The 21,168-nt window shown below is 29.2% G+C and overlaps 2 protein-coding genes across 2 annotated transcripts; one reads left to right on the forward strand and one right to left on the reverse strand.

Moving 5' to 3' along the window:
- Positions 1-3,111: 3,111 nt before the first annotated feature.
- LOC145193237 (ER lumen protein-retaining receptor 2-like) lies at positions 3,112-5,244 on the forward strand. Its single transcript, XM_080070671.2, has 4 exons — positions 3,112-3,347; positions 3,879-4,138; positions 4,260-4,512; positions 4,678-5,244. Exons 1-4 carry the CDS (start codon positions 3,257-3,259, stop codon positions 4,710-4,712), a joined length of 639 nt encoding a protein of 212 aa, XP_079926797.2. The 5' UTR covers positions 3,112-3,256; the 3' UTR covers positions 4,713-5,244.
- Positions 5,245-7,088: 1,844 nt separating this feature from the next.
- On the reverse strand, positions 7,089-12,815 carry LOC149878297 (L-xylulose reductase-like). The gene is made up of 8 exons (XM_090073429.1): positions 12,083-12,815; positions 11,783-11,880; positions 11,222-11,379; positions 9,367-9,409; positions 9,027-9,126; positions 8,867-8,931; positions 7,790-7,907; positions 7,089-7,560 (listed from the first exon to the last, which is right to left on the reverse strand). Exons 1-8 carry the CDS (start codon positions 12,132-12,134, stop codon positions 7,445-7,447), a joined length of 750 nt encoding a protein of 249 aa, XP_089929555.1. The 5' UTR covers positions 12,135-12,815; the 3' UTR covers positions 7,089-7,444.
- Between the last annotated feature and the right edge of the window lie 8,353 nt (positions 12,816-21,168).

Genomic DNA, 21,168 nt, shown 5'->3' on the forward strand with positions numbered 1-21,168 from the left:
AAATATTTCGAGAACCACTTAATCAATTTTGATAACTTTTTTTATTGTTTTAAAGCAAATTTATATTCCTTTCAAATAATATAAACGTAGTTTTGAAAATTTGATTGTAAACAAAGAAAATGTTTTTGCAAGTGACTTAAAAACTGTGATCCATTTAATTCGCTAGGAAAAAAATGAAAACTGTCATTAATATAATCAAACTGTGAAGTGTAAAGGTCGCGGATTGTGAAGTGTGAAAGCTGCGGTCTTTAAAGTGTGAAGGTCGCGAATTGCGAAGTGTTGTCGTAGATTGTGAATTGCGAAGGTCGTGGATTGAAAAGAAAGTTGAGAAACCGAGAAAGAGATCCGTCAAATTTAGCTTAAGTTTCTTGAAATTTTTCTCCTAGCAGAAAGCTGCTATGAGAAAAGCTTCAAGCTAATCAAAAGTGAAATATAAGAGATAATGAAACCCACTGCAAACTCAACTTTTCGACGATTCCAGCAATTTTATATGATTCCGAAAGAAACAAAGCCTGACGTTTTGCTCTTCTGATCTTACATCTTGCTATCGCTCAAGAAGTGTAATTAAATGGTATCAACAAAATGGCGTCAATTTTCTTCCAAAAATTATGAATCTAGCAAACGTGCCAAAACTTCATCCAAATGAAAAATCTTGGGCAAGAATGTAACACAAGCTATGAAGAAGGGCAAAATTGCGGTAGACAGGGGGTGTGGCATATATTTTTTAAATTTCGTGATGCCAAACTCACAATTCCGCCGAATTATGAGTGTGGCATCATGAAATTAAAAAAAAAAACTATAATCCTAAAGCTCTTGTGAGGTGTCCGCACTAATTGAGAAAATATTGTGATCAGGTTAAAGATGATTTTTTTCTAAAAACTTTAATGTATTTGAAGATAAATTTAAATCTTGAAAAAAATTAAATCTTGAAAAAAATTAAATCTTGAAATATTTCAAAAATTCCATGGGTCATTATCATTCCGGAAAGTCTTAAGAAGGTTATTTAGATGCATCAACAAACTTGACCCTAGTGGAGTTTTTAATATATTTTGTAGACTTACCTTTTCATACAACTTTGCTTCGTCTTCTTTGTAGTCACATAATTCCATTTGTGATTCTTGATAAAGATTTGAGACTTGATAAAGTTCTGCATTAGATTAACAACTTAATCCTCTCTATCTAATCTTGATAAACTGAGGTTTTTTCCCATGTAATCGCAATGTTGTATAAAGTTTAACTTAAATCAAGTGTGAAGAATTCAGGTTGAAATACTTCCGATTTCTTGAATAACCGATTTCGAAGAAGGTTAATATTTTGGCTCTTTTAATTAGACGAATGAACACTCTTTATCAATTTATTTTTGTTTAGATGAACCTCAAATCACCATTTAATCAAAATGAATTCTTTTTTAAAAACATTCTAAGAACAATTTTGTACACACACAATATTAATCTTTAATTTAACTGTTATGAAAAAATTTTCATGCCAAAGTGTTTTATATGCATGTATATTGTACATATGTATATGTTACTCCAAAATTGCAAATTTCACGATAGTTATTATGAGAACTTGCTCATAAACTTTGATCAATGTACGTTTTGCTTTCATAAAATTGTAATAAACACTCGGTAAATCATTTGAACAAATACTCTCTTCTTAGCTATATGAGTAGAACATTCAATATTTTTTAAATAGTCTTAAAAACAACGTTAGGTTAGGGAAACCATGTCTTTTTTAATTATGATAACCTATATTTAAGAGGTTTTTTCTCCAATGTAGTACAAAACCTCCAAAAAAGAGTTTTACTAAGCGTCATGATGCAACTGTAATGCGACAAATAAATGTCACCCTACACTCAAATAAAAAACAAAAAAAAAGTTTGTTTAAAAGTTGTCACATACTTTGAAAAAAGGCTTGTTCATTTTACTATGGGTGATCAAGTGGGCAAAAATTGGAAAACCATTTTTCGTCAATTTTTTTTTTTATTGATTTTCTATCATTTATAAGCCTTTCAACTAAATGAAATCTAAAATTTCAAGTTTCTAGCATGTGTAGTTTCTGAGATATTGGAAGCCGAAATTAAAAATGGACAGAAAAATAGGACTTTTTGGTGCAAAACATGCCTCACTTCAAACCAATTTTTGACCAATATTATAGGAATAGTCCCCCAGGTCATAATGCATCGTTATACAAGTTCGATAAGGTTTCCTAGGTCTTTTCTGCGTCCGTTTATACCATTTGCAAATTTTCAGCTCTTCTTCATAATTTTTTTTTTCTTTTTCTTTTTTAATGTTTATTTAATTTCTGTGTGTATTGCCACTCACTGTCGAAATACTGAGTTGCCTCTTCCAAATTATATTCCCGTTTGTTTTTAAACAATTCATTATCGATATGCTAGTGTTTATAATGTTTTTTGAGTATTCAATTAAATTATTGTAATTATAATTACTATCTGCTATTTGTGGATTATAATTGCTACCTCCGACTTTTTTGTTACCTGTATTGCTGATCAAAAAGAAACATCATAAAAACGATTAAAGCTAGAATGAAGATTCCCAGTAATTTAAACCCTGTATAAAAATATATAAACAATCAAAATTATCATGGTAGAAAACGATCAAATGTAAAATACTTACGTGATGCTTTTACTTTGTATCATGAACTCTAATACCCCTCTAAACCATCCCCATTCTTTACTTGTACAACCTCCGCCACTGAATCTAATTATAATGTTAAAGAAAGTTTTTAAGCTTGAAAATAGTTTTGTTTATTAAAAATTTAAGGAATATTAGGTGCAAACAGACCAGTCACTTTTAATCGTGCCAGCAGGTAGCTAAATGATTTTGATTAATTTTATTCTAATATACATATTATTTTTATAACAGCTTTCATAGTATATTGTTGGAAATCTTACTTTCTTGATGCTTCCGATAGTTTCGATTCAATACATCTAAGCTCAATTGTGCTATTTACTGTCTTTTACTTTGTAATGACATAGCACGTAGAATATAATTAGAACATAAAGTTTACTTTAGTCTGAACGGTGGCCATATCTAAGTGTTTCTAACCTAACTAGTTACCAGTACCCGTTGTATTTAACTTGGCTACGTGGATTTAAGTATTCGTGTTGCGTTAAATTCAAAGGTAAGAACAGGCGAGTAACACAAATTTAGGAGTTTAAATTCAAGCTGCTATATTACAGAAGCAAAAATCCGATGTATTTTGTTTCGAACATTATTAATTTTATTTAAAAGCAATGAATGTTTTTCGCTTGGTAGGAGATCTTTCCCATTTATTAGCTATTCTACTTCTGTTATGGAAAATATGGAAAACACGTTCTTGTGCCGGTAAGTAATGGACTTTTTTTGGTTGTTCGTAGTATGTTTAAAAATATTGAACAGGTGTTTATTTTATATGGCTGTATCCTTGTAGTTTTTCGTTGCTTTTTGGGGTATTAAATTGGCTCTTTAGTACACAAAGGCTGAGAGAAGAAAAGTATAATAAAAAGTTATCTTAGAGTCAAATTATTTTATTTACTAGAATACCTTTAATGTTACTTCTCTAGAAAGTTCCATAAATGGCTTTAGTTTATTAAATATTTTAAAAATCCTAAAGTTCAAGTAATCATACATACATACATACATACATACATACATACACACACATACATACATACATACATACATACATACATACATACATACATACATACACACACATACATACATACATACATACATACATACATACATACATACATACATACATACATACATACATACATACATACATACATACATACATACATACATACATACATACATTTATACAAATATGTAGATAAAGTAAAAAATTGCTATAGGAAAATTTTCTTCTAGGTGTCTCTGGCAAAAGTCAAGTGTTGTTTGCCTTGGTTTTTATAACTCGATATCTTGATCTTTTCACTACCTTTGTCTCAGTTTATAATACTTTCATGAAAATTGTGTTCCTGCTTTCTACATTTGCAACCTGTTATCTGATGTTAGTGAAGTTCAAAGCAACTTATGATTCTAATCATGATAGTTTTCGTGCAGAGTTTCTTGTTATCCCTATTGCTGGTCTATCGGTTCTTGTAAACCACGAGTTAACTGTGTTTGAGGTATGAAATTATCTTAATGGAAAAAAATTGTTTGTTAAAAATCTATTTATTTACATAGGTTGCATTGTAGTTTAAATTTATTTACATAGGTTGCATAATAGTTTAACTTTTTTTTCTTAAGGTTCTGTGGACTTTTTCCATTTATTTGGAATCAGTGGCTATTCTTCCTCAACTCTTTATGATTTCAAAAACAGGAGAGGCAGAAAGTATCACAAGCCACTACTTGTTTGCTTTGGGATCTTATCGTGCACTCTATTTGCTAAATTGGATTTACAGATATTACTTTGAGGGATTCTTTGATCTTATTGCAATTGTCTCTGGGTGTGTGCAAACAGTCCTTTATTGTGATTTCTTTTACCTATACATTACTAAAGGTGAGTCTGCTGAACGGCTGCTTGACTTTGAGAGGGTTAACTATTATTTGGGTGGGAGATGGGCTAAGAGTGTTTTTGCTTTAATATTCTTCAGAGTTTTTATTCTAAGGGTTTTTTAACAAACACTTTTTGGTATTATTAAATATATTTTGTGGTCTTTTTTAGTTTTGAAGGGTAAATCACTGAAGCTGCCTGCTTAAATATCTTTTTGAAGCTAAACTTGCACCTGATTATGGACATAGAAGGGACTTTCTTTAATTGCAATATTTTGTTACCATAGAATTTTTTTTTTTCAAGTTTCACAAGTAAAGCTCTTTATAAGCAGCTTAACTTTCATACAAAAAGAAAGTTCTTTTTAATTATTGCATAGGCAATAAAAGTGTTGTTTTTGTTTTCGTTTTTGTTCTCTTGTTCAGTGCTGATATGTTTGAAGGCATTCGATACTACATGATTTTTTTTATCATTATATATTTAATTATAATTCATTAGTGTAATTAACACTTGATAAAATATTTAAGTTTCTTTTATTTTTCTGTTTTGTTGTATTTGAGTTGGATGAAATAAACTATTTTTGAAAGGTGTTTGCCGCGCCTGCGCTTTTGTTCGCTCTTCTTGTATCCACTTTTACTACTTCTAATCTTAATTACAAAACCTTGATTAGTTTAAGTTCTATGCACACCCTTCCTTAAATTAAAAAATTAACAATTACACCAAACTAAAGAGATATCAAAATTTTTCATGGGAGATTCAGGCAATTGATGTTAGTACTAGCAATAATCTGCAATCGTATCTGAATTTAAAAGTATTGACAAAAAATTGTGGTAAAGCTTTTTAAAAATAAGAAATATGCAAACAATATTTCAGGTGTGTATTAGGTTTTGCAACAATACTACTGAGTTTTGGGAATCTGAAGGATGGAGGTTATTGCTATCTAAAGAACGTTTTTGTGTTTAAAAAAAAATTTCCAAGGCTTTTAATTGCAATTGAGTGGTTAAATGTAACGCTTTCGTATTTATCTTCTCTTGAAATTAGATAAATACTTTTTGTATACACACGCGTGTTTGTGTTTTAGAATAAACATTTAATTTTACACATAAGTGTATTTTAAAAAATCTAATTTTGAAAGATAGTACTACAACTGTAGGTGTTAAGTAAAAGGACGGAAAAGAATGTTTTATCATTCCATATTAAGTATGTGTATCTTTAAGGGCATTTTTTATAAGTTCTCCAAAATAAATGTTCATATTTGTTTTTTAAGTCCTCCGACGATAATTGGAAATACATACTCTCCTGCAAAATTTAGTCCATCAGAGGTAGCTTAGTCTGTAATTTTGTAAAACTTCAGTAAAAATGAGAATTATATTTAAAAAAACAGAAATAAGTTAAAGTTGAAAAGATTGAAAGAAAATTGTAAAGTAGGAAGAGCTCTCAAAAAATTGATGGGGGAGTTGAATTTTATTTTGGTGGTGAATAAAAATGTTTTTGATAAAGGAAAGTTAACCCTACATAAGCACATAAAAACTGATCAAATTTCAACAAAAATTAGTGAGAATAACAAAGTGGGGAAGAGATTTGGATATAAAAAAACTTTTTTGACGCATGCACGAAGTGGCGAAAAGATTTGGATATAAAATTATTTTTTGACGCATGCGCGAAGTGGCGATATAAAATACTTTTGACTGAGTTTTGTTTGTTTAAAGCTCATTTAAAATTTAAAAAAAAACTGTAGGTAATGACGTAATTATTTGCTTTTAAGAAAATTTGTTCTTAAAAAAAATATTGCATCAGGGTGTTATTACATACAACTCATAATTTAAATGTTATCGAAATTATTTATTTATATAAATTATTTAAATTGACAACTTAAACAGAAAAAACCATCAAAGAAACAAAAATTTGTACTCACGAAATTAGAAAAGTTATAAGGACACTCACCAACCTCGTCACGCTTAAGAATTCTTAGTCGACAGATTATCAAGACTATCCTACTAAAATCTGACGTGATTTTTTTTCCCATAAAATATTTTAAAAAATTGTTAAATGCTTCAATAAAGATAAGAAGAGTAAAAAAATAAATAACCTGCAATAACACCTCTACTAATTTTTCTCAATAAAGTTTCAAAGCAAAAGTAAAGCATTAAGTGCTTTCATCTTGCTGGCCATTTATCCACTAAACTTAAAAGCTTCGTTATTTGTTTTTTTTTTTTGCTTAGATTTTTTTAGCTTTCATAATGCTCAAAAAGTTCAGGTGTAAACCAAGCTTTAAATACTCGTATTTAAGAGGCAATAATTTCTTTATCGGATATCATTGTTGGTTTTGATCCACTTCGGCCTAAAAAATGTCATATTACCCAACTAATTATACATTTCCAACTAATTATACATTTAGTTAAGATCCAATTGAACGAATAAGAAGAGTAAAGCTGACGATTTCCTGGGTTTTTTCAGTACTTTTTGATTTAAATTGAAAAACAGAAAAAGCTCAATTATCATAAAACATTCTGTGGTGATTTGTCGATTCCTTAGAAGGAGCGAAAAGTGATTGATTTCTGCAAAAAATAAATAAAAACTTTGAGTTTCTAGGAAACATTCCTTTGCATAAAAATATATCATAAAAATATCTTGTTTAATATCAAATGTTTAATGGTCAGAAATTAACAAAGTTGATTTATTGAAAACCCATAAGTTCGAAAAGTTAGCCTGTTCGCACTTTTTCAAAAATACGTTATTCTGTATGTTAAATTCGCACAACTCCTTAGCTCTACAGTGAATAAATGATTAACAGATGCGAAAATTTAGATTAAGACATCCATAATTTTCCAAGAGAAACTTTAAATTACATGCCAAAACTTTAAATATAAGCAACAAAACATCAGAGGAAATTTTCCATGATCGCACATGGGGAAAATATTTGCAAGTTTTTCTTTGTGTATTACTTCAGCGTCCTTGCTGCAAGAAAACCACCGTCAATAGGAAGTACAACACCATTTATCATATCACTATAATCGCTAAGTAGGTAAAGGGCGGCATTGACAACATCTTCCACATCTAAAAAAATAAAAAGTTAAATCTGAATTGAGCAAGATATAAAAGTAGCGAGGGTTAAAAACAAAGATTGTGAAACCAGAAGAATAAGATTTTAAAAAATGAGAGAAAGAGAGGGGTGGGGGGTACTTATGTTAATTAGTGTAATATAAATTTTAGAAAAAAAATTTTAACTAAAAAAATTTTTAAAAAATGTTACAAGAAAAAATCTTAAATACAAAGATTGCTCCACCTGCAAATTTTCCTAGTGGTATTTGATTTTTCATTGGATCTGCAGTAGAAGGGTCACTCCAAGCTTTCTTTGCCATCTCTGTCATGACAACTGTTGGATTGATGGCATTTACATTAATCTATAAGCCAAAAAAGTAATCAAACTGTAAAGTGACCAAAAGAGTGGTCAAATTGAAAAGTGACCAAAAAAGTGGTCAAACTGAAGAATAATGTTTTCAACTTTAATACAAACATTACTCAATACAAGTGAACTAATAACATTTCTTACATACATTTAAAAGGATCTTCTGTAAAATAATCACAACTTAAAACTTAACACACTTAGATTAAAAAATAATCATGACTTAAAACTGAACAAATTTATATTGGAAACGTGTCCAGTTTTAATAGCTTGTTAGGAGAAGTAATTGCCTAGTTTATGAAAATAAGAAAATGTCATTAATCACTTCAATTATAATGTATATCAATACATATTTTTAATCTTTATTCAGCTTTTTATAAGAAAAGCTATAACTAAGCTTAGGGATTAAAATTTGATTTTTATTCTCAAATTTATTTTCTTCCAACAAAAGTTTGACAAATTTAATAATTCTAAAGTTTTGTGAATTACAGTTGAATAACTTAGGTAAACTCACTAGATGGCATTGAATAACTCAGGTAAACTCACTGGATAGAAAGTCATGAACAGAAAGAATTAATATGAAATTGTATTCAAATTATTAGTATGATATTTTATAATAAATGTTTTTGGTTTCCATAAACAACAAATAAAAAATCTAGACAAATTTCTTACTTGTAGGCCTCAAAATATTTCTTTAATGAGCAAAACTTTTGAAATATTTCAAAATAAATGTAATCTTAAAACAGAATTATTCATGAATAATAAGTATAGTCTACCAACATTTAACAATATAATAAGAAATTTGTTTTTGTGTTTTGGTAAATGACTTCTCAATTTTCATTCTCAATTTTTTGATCTGTGTATTTATGCACAGTTTTTTAGTAGAAATTTGAAAAACACTAAAAATTTTTATCATAAAAAATTTTTTTTTATCATAAGAGAATAACTGTATCTTACATGATGAGGACCAAGTTCAAGTGCCATACATCTTGTCAATTGGTCAACTCCACTTTTAGAAACACCTGTTGTTAAAAAAAAAAGGAGCTCTTTAAGACCAAAATAAAAGCTTAACCAAACTAAAAGTTAAACAAAAAATAAAAAGGAAAAAAAAACTTACAGTAAACAGTATGAAGTGGGAGAGCTGTCATTGATGCTTGGCTTGAAATATTTACAATTTTTCCACCTTTACCATACTTCACCATTTTTTTTGATACAAACTAAAACATTTAGCTGTATAAAATATATTAAATGTAGTTATCTTAACTCAGCCATAGCAAAACCACCTACTATGCTTATGCCATACACATGCAGACAAATGTAATTTCAACAGCAGATTAGAATGTAAAATTGTATTTTTTTTGGGGTCATCCAAGTAAGCTTTAAAAATTAAGACATTTTTTTTTTGAGTCATCCAAGTAAGCTTTAAAAACTAAAACATCTTACATCATACATCTTACCTGTGAAACAAACAGCATAGACTTCAAATTGATACTCATAATTCTAAATTATATTTTTAATTTATTTTACTGATATAGTTCAAAATAAATAATAATAATTTATAACATTAAATCAATTTTCACAGACATTAATGTATTGCAGTTGCTCATTTTAACAGCAGGAGTGTTTTTTTTTTTTTTTTAATAATTATTTAATAAAGCTACAGTGTCCGACAAAAAAAAAGCTTAGATAGACATGCAAGAGAACTCAACTAAATTTCTACAACTGATATAGAAAAAAATAAACAAAAAATTTTTATTTGGTGCTTTGATTCTTAGATAGAAAAAAAACAAGAAAAAAATGAGAATTTGAGAATTTTTATTGAAATAATGAAATAGACCAAACTAATACTTTGTGGTGAAGCCACGGCTTTTGATCACTGCCTTGCACCGACTAGGCATACTCTCAACAAGTGATTGTAAGAGTTCCCCAGAAATGTTCTTCCATTGATTTTGAAAAATTTGAAACAACTCTTCTTCATTTTTTGGAGCTCTTGTCTTAATTCCATGATTCAATATACTCCAGAGATTCTCGATAGGGTTCAGATCAGGACTTTGAGCTGGCCAAGAAAGAACCACTAACTTTTTGTTCTTCAAATAATTTTTCACATTGTTTGCCGTATGTTTTGGGTCATTATCTTACTGAAAGACCTAACTTTTATCTTTAAAGGGCTCATTTGCATTAGGTATCAGTTGATGAATTAAGATTTGTTTGTACATTTTACTGTTCATAATACCAGGAATTTTATACAAACGACCAACACCCGATGAAGTAAAACATCCCCACACATTCACTTTTTTATCGTGCTTTACTGTTGGCTGTGTTACTAATGGATCGTAACATTCATTATGTAACCGCCAAACATGCAACCGTCCACTGAAGCGCAAACAAAATGGTGACTCATCACTCCATAAAACATTTTTTCATTGTTCAATTGTCCGATTCTGATATTGCTTTGCCCATTGAAGTCTTTTTTTCCGGTTACTTTCAGAAATAAATGGTTTTTTAACTCTCCAGTAAGATTTAAATTTCCCAATAGAATGGATACTTTGAAGAACCATCCATTCATCAACATCCAGTTTAAAATTTCTCTTTATTTCAGCCGCTGTTATCTTTCTATTCTTTCGAACCTCTCTTACAATTAATCTGTCCTCTCTGGCAGTTGTTTTACGCCTTCTTCCGCTCCCTTCTTTGCGTTTAAAACTTCCTGTCAAATAATACTTGAACAAAAATCTTCGAATTGTATTGCACCATCGATACAATTTTTTTCCAATTTCATGGTCAGTGTATCCACTTTCATGCCATGCCACAATTTGGCCCTTTTCAAACTCAGTGAGTTGTTTTCTTATCTTTTTTTGAGTTGTCTGGCGCATTGTTTGACTTGGGTGCTTTGATAGAAAAAGCGACAATTGAAGTAAGAAAAATAATTTAGGATTAGGTTTTCGCTCCCAATAAATACTTTTTTTCACAACTCGCCAAAAATTTGTCCGGAATTCGACATGTCAAGCTCTAATTGACAAATAATAAAATGACATAAACATGTGGTTGTAGTTTGCCCAAAGATACTTCTAGAATATTAAAGATACACTATTAAAATGAATTATTTCTTCCTGAAATAGTATTAAAAAATATATATATTGTAAAGAATATTTGATTGTCATTCTTTTTTTGTTGTAATTTTTTGAGAGTTTACCTAAGCTTTTTTTTTGTCGGACACTGTAGCTTTTAATGAATGACATGAAAAGTTGATGACAAGCAGAGGTTTTAACACAATTACAAAAAAAGCAAGCTATTGTAGCAAGTTCAGTAACCAACCTATCATAGGCTTCCTCTGTGATATCTAAAAAATGCTCCAGTTCTGCAACACCAGCATTATTAATGAGTAAAGAAATATCATCTGGGATAATATTAAGTTTTTCTTTTACTTTTGAAAAATCATTTAAGTCAACACATATAGTCACAACTTCAGGGTACTAAAAATGATAAATTTAAAAGATGTTTTTGTACAAATGTTTATATCTAAATTATGTTTATAGATTATGAAAATATAAATAAAAATAAAAAGTAATTTTACTTTTGAAGACTTTTTAACTTATTGCATTTATTGTAAATAAGGGTTTAACTGTAAATATATACAATACATAATAATCATTTTAACAAAATAAGTAAGAAGATTTTTCCCCTTATAAATACCCATTCAATCAATATGTGTATTAGTAATATAACATATATATATATATATATATATATATATATATATATATATATATATATATATATATATATATATATATATATATATATATATATATATATATATATATATATATATATATATATATATATATATATATATATATATATATATACTGTAACCTCATGATGAAGACTGTCTAGGTCAGATTGGGTTCTTGATAATGCAAACACTTGAGCTCCAGTCTTTATCATTGCTATACATAAACCTCGACCAATACCTTAACATCAAATAATCGCTTAAAACAAAGTTAATACCATAAACAGGAGAAAAATTTTTTTTAAACTTCAAGTTTAAATTATTGTCAACAAAAAATTTTTTTAATATTAACACTACAACTGCCAGTTTGCATTAAACTTTTTTATAATTTAATGTTTTTTAAATATACTTATATTGATGTGACTAACTTTAGCAAAGTTTACCTTTTCCAGCACCAGTTATAAGAACTTTTTTCCCAGAGAAGTTGTAAGCCATTACTAGAATAAATTGTTTTGGAAGTTTGACTTGACTAAATGTGTATTAAATATGCATGCCTATAAATGAATAACATGCTTTTTGTATATAGCGTATATAGCATATATAGCATATATAGCATATATAGCACATGGCAATAAGTAGCTGTGTTTAGCAGTATAGTTTGCTTCCAATGTGTAACTTCAACGTAAAGATTGACACTAAAGTGACATAAAAGAAAGTTGTAAATAATGAGGGGGCTTTTTGTACACTCTGTTTTTGTTGTAAAATAAATTTTTCATATTAAGTGACGAAAACTTGGAGCTCATTTTAATTTTTGATGGAAAGTAGTTTGAAGAACGAGTATCTGGAACGCTTTGTTAGTAGCATGTTATTCAATGAATACACTTTTGCATGCAATTTATGTCAAAATTTTATAAGCTCTTGTACATTCGCAACAGACTGAAACGGTATTTTTAACTTAAGGTATGCATATCAAGCTGAGCAACATTTTTTCCATGAAAAAACAAAACTCTGCATAGTTTTTGTGCAGCTATAAAATAATCTTCGTTTTTAGAATAGCTTTCCAGATTTCTCGACGAATATTTTTGGAAATGATACAAAAATTCACTTAGAATAAATAATGGCGCGTATTAAGAACATCTCGGCAAAACACGAGGGAGACGTGGTTGTTAATAAGATAAAAGTACCAAGGTTCGAAGCTTTTGTTCAGAAAATGAGAACTAAAAACAGAAATTTTTGCGGCAAATTACGAAAAATTACGAAAATTACGAAAAAATTACAAAAATTACGTAAACCAATTCGGTTTTATCGGAATTTGTTTTCGTAGTTAGCCCCTAATTCGCAAAAGTATATTTCGCGATATATCTGCTTTAGTGAAAAAGGAAAATAAATCTTGCTTTCTCGAGTTCTTCACTTTTTTTTTTTTTTTTTTTTAAACGTTATGTGGAAGAGATTATATTGGGTATAAATCATGTAACACCAAGACACTATTACGTTATGATTTTTTGTTTTATATCTGCTGTAACTAATTATTTGTCATTAATCAACATCAATAAATTTTTTGTATTTTCACTTTTTTGGTATTTTCCTCGTTGCGGTTCCGGCATGAAACATCTGACGCAAGTTCCGGTATCAACGTGGTCTGTTCTTCATGATTTTTGGTCTTAAACTTTAGAAAAAGGTTTTTTTTTTTTAACAAAAAGCTCTTATCTTTATCATTAGCAGCAATCTACCAGCCTGCATAATTTCTTGCGTTTTTTTTTTTTTTTTTTTTTTTTTTTTAACATGTTATGATTCTCTCTTTTACTACAAAATACTTTTGCATAATCAAAATGAAATCGTAAAAACAAAGTCCTTAAAATGTTTCTTTATTGATATGAGACTCAAAATAAATTCCACAAATTTTGATACTTTTTTAGCGAAACGATTTTCGCAAATTTCACCCTTTTTGGTAAACAAATCGGAGCCTCACAAAGTTTGTTTTCTTAAATAAAATGTTCCGCTGCTCGAAGGGGATGTCACTTTTCCTAAGGATTTGATTCAGGATTCCCAAAAAATAAACACACTCAATAGAAACTTTTTAAATGAATGCGGCTCAAAAAACGGAGACAATTGAACAACTAAGAGAATTAAAAAAGAGGAACTGTCAATTCTGACTGCAAATAAATTGAGAGAAGAAGGAAAAACAGATTCAAAATCAATTTAGAGCATCAGCTTCTTCACCTAACAGATTCAACTAATTTCTTCATCTAACAGAGGTAAATCCCCATTAATAAAGTTTGTAAGATATTTTCGTAAAAAGCACCGAAGTTAGCATTGTGCTTATATCTGATGTCTGAGAGTACATTAGTACAACGTTGCTTGTGACCTCTTGAACGTTTAAAGAGTTCGCAATCGAAAATTGTGTCAGTAGGTTATCACCTACTAACATATTTTTGCTGGATATTCTTTTTATATACATAAAAAAAAAATCTAAGTGAAATGAACAAGCTACATCACTAGAAAAAAGTTTGAAACTATTTTCCTACTGCTTTTTGGAGCTTGGTAATGAGTTAACAAGAAAGTGTAAGAAATAACTATTTTATTTTGTTTTCTTGATGGGACGGCGGATCAAAAAATAACAGAATTGTTACTCAAAGGCAATGGTTCTTTATCTTGTAGGGAAAATTTTTGTGCCAAGAAAAATTAAAAACGTAAACACATCTTCTCTTCCTGATCTTGTTCAATTTGTCTTTTGTGTGCAGAAGAACAAGAAGTTTTGTGTCAAGAAGAACAAGAACTTTTGTGTGCAGTTGTCAAAAAGAACTTCAGAATTTCCAGCAACATTGCAACTCGCCAAAGACACAACTTGAATCCCAAGAATTTCAAACAGCAACATTTTTCGTTCTGCAAAATCATTACAAGATCAGAGTGAAAGAATGGCAATGGTTTTGGATGACACACCAAAACTGGTAGAATTTATTTGCACTTAACTGAGTTTAAACTGAAATGGGTTTGTTTAGACTGACCTGGGTTTATTTAGACTGAACTGTGTTTAACAATCCAAAAGAAAAAGAAACAACGTTTATATATTGATAATAAAAACGATAATAAATAAATACAAGATTCATTCTGTTTGTTTAAATAAAATATTCCAAAGTTATTCACATATTTTTTCGTTATTTTGAATAATAAATCGACGAATATATTACTAGCACGATTTTTGCTACCAAATAAATTTGATATGGGTTTCAATTCCGATCTGTTTACGATATCTTCATTTTTTTTTTTTGGGGGGGGGGGGGGGGGAGGGAAACTAACAGAATAATTAAAAAGATATTTCACCGAACAAAACTGATAGCTCTTAACAAACAGACAATCAAGAATATATTAAGTTAAAAAAGTATGATAGCTGGATTAAAAGTTCTCGTTCATTTTTCCTCTTCTAAATAAAAGAGTTTTCTAGAAAGTGTGTATATATATATATATATATATATATATATATATATATATATATATATATATATATATATATATATATATATATATATATTAAGAATGTTGTATTAAAATTCCATTATAAATGACATTACGTCTTCTCAGAAGATAAATTCAGAATTTAGAGAAAAGCATTCATGCATTTAAACACTTTAATATCTGTCTCTATGTTTAATTTTGACTCGACGCATCCTACTTTTGACACACTTGTTGTGTCTTATTTTTGCAAACGTTACGACAGCGCATAAAACAAATCCATTCGCAAGATTTAAATACTTCCCAACGGCATATCGGGTTGTTACTTAGTCTCAATCTATATAAAGTCTTTGGCAACTCACACTTGATGTGTACTGTGGAGGTCAATACGATGATGAAAATCAACGCTAAATAGTTCATTTCTTCTTTTTGTCTTGTTAACGTAAAATTTCATAGCGAAAAGTTAGCGCTAACATTGCTTATAGTTAAATACTATAATTTAGTAATTTACTATTGACGTCATGATTGTCTAAATATTACTGATTATTTCGTTTTTTATTGACATTATACAGTGATTGGGCTTTGGTTTGGTCAACTGGCAATCATTATTAAAAAAACTTTTTATTCAAGAAACTTCCGCGTTGCTACAAAATATAAATAAAAAATCATCGTAAAATTAGTTGGAAATTATTTATAAATGTATCGTACATAAAACGTTTGGTGTCAAGATTATGTGGTCATGCAATGTGTTGTGGTCATTCTTAAGGTTAAAAAACTTATTTGATCACTTAAAACAACTTGCTATCTCGCTGGGTCAATAATCTCGCTAAGTTTTTGGGTTTATTTTAACAAGTTGTATATAACTCTTTTAGGTATGCTAGAAATTAATTCACAAACATCATATTGAGGAACTTCTTGCCACGTTTTTTACCACGATCTTTAATATTTTGTTTTTGGTTTCTTATTCTTTTTGTGAAGTTTTCCGGTCTAATACGGCCCAGAGGTGTTCGATAGGGTTAATATCGGGTGACTGACTTGACTATGAAAGTTTCTTAACTTTATTTTGAGTCGCATTGGCAGTGTTGCAAGATGCTCCGTCCTCTCTATATATGGAGTCACCTCTAATCATCCTACCACTAGAGAATATTGGAAAGAGTCCTTCCTGCTATAAGGAAACATATTTATCTAATTGATATTACCTTACTCCACTAGCTCTGAGCAACCATCACCCCATATTGCACCCCAAACCATAAATGAGAAGCCACCATGTTTCACTTTTGGTTGTAATCTTTTTATGTCAAGTTGAATTTTTAATGTCAAGTTCAATCTTTTAAAGTCAATGTTCTTGGCTGCAAAGTATCCATACTCACACTCTCTCAGCACCACACCTTTGCACACGAAGGCGATGCAAAGATTTTTTTTTGGAACTTCATTTTTATGAAGGCGATGCGAATTTCTCGCAAATTTGGAACTTCGTTAGTTAAGAAGCTTCAAGAAAATCTGGAAATTCAGAACTTCGTAATTACGAAGTTTTGCAAAGTTTACGATGTACTTCAATGTACGACGAAGTATTTTGAAGTTCGGGGATGCGAAGGTGCGGTACTTGCACCCTTCTACTGTCTGAGAATAATGCAAACTATTGTGACTCATCATAGATTATGATGGAGTTCCAAAATCTCATGAATTGTTTAATATGAATTCAAATCCCATGAATTATTTAACATTTTAAGTATGAACTGTTTTATGAATCAAAAAGGTTCCAGTAGATTTTGCATCTTCATCACTAGCTGTAATATTTTTTGAGCAGTTTTCCTTCAGATGAATTCTATTAGTCTAGAAGTTCAATTGGTCTGATCAAAGTTTCTTTCTACACAAAGGGAAATTAACTTTTTTCTTTTTAAAACCATACCTTTACTAACGATCTTTGCTTGTGTTTTAACCCTATCTAATTTACACTTATCAACCAAGATGTGATGTATGAATATAATTTATTTAGGTTATGGAGAAGGAAAATACAGCACATAAATTGGGTTTTTTTAACATTTTCTAAAAATATTTCAATAAAATTACAATATTTTTACAAACGTTTTTAATAAATTGCTACTTTCTGATTTCAAAGATAGCCTTTGTCTTCAAATGATACTTTGGCATTTCGGGATACAATATGTTCTTTTAAGCAATTTACTTTGTTACATTATACTTTTCTTAAGGATATCTTATGAGTAGAAACACGAAGAAAAATCAAAGAGCTTACCCAAAATTGCATCTAGATTCCAGGTAATTGCTTACGATTAAATGTCTTTCACAAGAATGAGAGGAACTTTTACCTTTTGTCAGTTTTCAGAGTTATATTTAGATTCAGTGCAGTCCAAATTGATTTTATGTTTTTTGCTAAAAAATTTTCGTGTATTAATTGTAAATGAAAATTCCGGCATTTTTGTATATAGCTTTTGTGTAATTTTTGTCATTCATTTTGAAATTTTTACGCCTAATTCGTATATATTTACGGAAATAGGAATGTCAGATTAATTCAATGCTTCGGAAAGTAAACAAAAATAGAACTCGTTGAAATAACGAACATTTACTTAGAATGATTATCTAATTTTATAATCAAGCTTAACATTTTACAGACTCCATAGGATAATCATCCAGATGTGCTAAACTTGATTGGCAGCTGTTACACAGCAAACATTTTTTTAGCATCACTAAACACTCAAAACGAAGTTTTTTGTAACTAGATAAATAATGAAGAGTTTAAAGTATGAAATCCAAAATAATTTAGTAAATTAAGTCCTTAACTAAGAATCTTAAATGAAATTCATCTGTGATGAATGATCCGTGATGAATGATCCGTGAAATGAAAAAAATCCGTGAGCCATTTTTAATACCATATTACCTGCAGTTGAGTGGAGCATTAATAATATGATGGTTTTCTATTTAGAGTTGGATATTTCATTGATTCTCTGCGATGTTTTAATAACACCAAGACTCATTTTCATTAATTTCAATTGTTATGCCTTCTACCTTGGAAATATTGACTTTTAACAATTTAAAGAAACCAAATTTTTTTTTCTTTAGTTTTTTCAAACTTTTGATCTAATTATGGCTCAATCAATCTGTTGTCTGTTTAATTGTTTAAAGTAGAACCATGTTGCATCATTTTGGAGTTAGAAAGTCCTGTATGGAACATATCTTGGGTTTTTAGACTGCTGGCCTAAGACAAGCTTTTGATGGTCCCAAGCAAATTAAACAATAATTACTTTTACTGAAATAGTTATTTTTAAATCAGTAATTTTTAAATTAATTGTAATAAATATTATTAAAATTCAATTAACGAGAATTAAGCTTCAAGACTTTTCAATGAAAAAATGAAAATTTTTAAGTTCAATGAAACTCAATTAAAAAATTTAAAAATTTTAAAGTTTAATTTGTAATAATTAAATTTACACAACTTTAAAAAAAATCTTGTAACATAAAAAGCTTTTTTCACCGGCAACCGACATTCCTGAAAATACGCCTCTTTGATAAAGTTTTCTTTAAAATAATCAATACAAAATCAGAAAATCAAAAACCTGAAATAATTTGAAATTGTTATGCTTACTAATTTTTCTCACAAGAAATTTTGGTTGCTCAACTTTGTCTGATTCAGAACTATTTGACCTAAAATTGGAGATAATATAAAACAAGATATATCCAGTACGGTACAACATTTAAAGCTGAAATTTTCAAATTATATTTGTAAAAGATAGGTAATGATTAGTAACCAAAATTAGTTATTTTGAATGCATGGAATATTTTAAAAGCATTTTTTACAGCTTTTAAAAATTTAAAAAAAAAAAAAGCAGAAAAAAGGTATAATTAAGTCAATTTGGCAAATTTTAAAATATGATATTTTCAACGTGGAACAAAATGATGACTTGAAATTTGTTTCATATTTTACAACAATTATATTTTACAACAAGCCACCATCTTGTTCCAAGCTGAAAATATCATATTTTAAAATTTGCCAGTTTGTCAAAAATGACTTTTTGAGAAAAACGCAAAGAATTAAAAGTTTGATATATTGTTAACAGAAGCATCGATAAATTAAAATCATCCACTATTGTGTTATGGGTCCTTTTCTAATTCTTTTCAAGGTCGCATATTTTTGATGGCTCTGAGCTGCTTTCTTCGTAATTTACCCAAAGTATTTGAGTTCCTTTTCAGTTTTTAAAATTCTATTATTACAGTTATTTTAGCGTGTAAAATATTTCTTGAGCTGGTTGATAAGTAAGGATCAGAAAATGATGTATCAAGCTAATTTTAATTGTTGGTTACCAAAAAACTTTCTATATTGGATCAAGCAATCAAACTTTATATTTTTTTTTTGTTTTTTTGTTTATTTAACTTACTGCAACAAAACAATTTAAATAAAGTGAAGAACAACGTAAAGCACAAACCGTTAAATATGGATATTTGGGCATGACGACACACTTGATTTCAGACAACTGGGAGTAGATCAAATTCTGCCTGTCATGTTCTTAGTTTGATGAAAAAATTTCATTCCTAAAAGTTTTTAGAACACTTGAGAATGTTGAACAAGAGAGGGAGCTAAAAGACAAGATCACAATCTGCTGAAGAGAAATACATAATGTAAAAGCAGCTTTCAAAGAACCAGATGAATGTTTACAAATCTGTTTGGTCACTTCAGCTTGCAATTACTAAAGTAACTTTTTTCAATTCAGAGTTTTGTAAGCTTAACAGAAAGGTTCACACTCATGATTCTCATTCAAACTCTTTCTTTTCTGAGCTCTACCAACAACAGGAAATGAACAATTTTGACAGACTCTTGCTCAAAAATGATATCTCAACTCACAGGAATTCAACTAATTATATGCATGGAAGATTTCTGTACTTAAAATCTGCAATTGCAATCGTAATGCTCAAACTTCCTTCTAGTGGCATTGAATTCTCTGTACAGGATTGGAACCAGGGTAAAAAGTTGGTGAACGTATCAGAAATTTATATAGAAGCCACCAAATTGCTCTCTGAAAGGAATGGTTGCATCAGTGCATGCATTCCAATCGAGACAACCATCTTGAAGTCATAGAAGAATTTCCATCAAATGACCAAGAAATTGACTTAGAAATTGACTTGCAATAGAAACACTTCTTGATCCCATATTCAAACAACACTTCTTCAGATCCCAAGAAGCCTTTCAAGATGCTAAAAGGCTAGTCTTTTTAGAACGAGACGGTTTGTTTTGAGCCAAGATGAAACCATCCTTATGTTAAAAACTAGTTCTGTTGATAACACTGAGTTGCACAGTCACAAATAGCAGGGTCCCAAAATCCAGCTACCAAATTGACAAAGAAGTTTCAGACTAGTACCTAGAAAACTCAATATCTGTTTAAACTATGAAAAGAATATGAACAAAAAACAACATTAAAAATGCTGTTTAGTTTAGTGAAAAAATAATTTTGTAATTTTTGAACTTTCTTAACTTCCACTATTTACAAGAAAAAGAAAACAAGAAAAATTTCCTGTATGTATTTTTTAAAAAACTCTTCATGAAACCAATTTCATTTCATTTCACTTTGGCTTCTTTTAAATATGCGTCACGAAGTTCGGGCTTGATATTCTTAATTTTCTTCTCGAGTAGACTCAAAATTATCTATTAATTACAAACAACTAATTACATTAACTAATTACCAACAAATTCGACAAAATTAGTATCATTAGGGAAATTTTTTATGAATATAAAAAGGTAGGACTCAATGGCTTTTCCAGTCAAGTTGAAAAAAATCAAAAAAATCAAAAAGTGGAGTTAATTGGCTTTTGAATTTTGGTCTCCCGAATATCGAAAGTGGTCTCCCGGCGAATCAGTTGTACGTAGATAGCATCTCTATTACTATTAAAGAAAGTAGAGACCATGCTGCATGAGTACTTTCTACTAGTATTGGGTTGATTTTGAGCGATTAAGCTTACATGCCTATCTGATAAATCAGTAAATACAAGATTTACTGATTTATCAGATAGGCATGTAAGCAATATATATATATATATATATATATATATATATATATATATATATATATAT

The sequence above is a fragment of the Hydra viridissima genome, unplaced genomic scaffold, assembly GCF_058129835.1.
Source record: "Hydra viridissima isolate aposymbiotic clone 2 unplaced genomic scaffold, HvirCarnegie_v1 scaffold_15, whole genome shotgun sequence".
Classification (NCBI taxonomy): domain Eukaryota; kingdom Metazoa; phylum Cnidaria; class Hydrozoa; order Anthoathecata; family Hydridae; genus Hydra; species Hydra viridissima.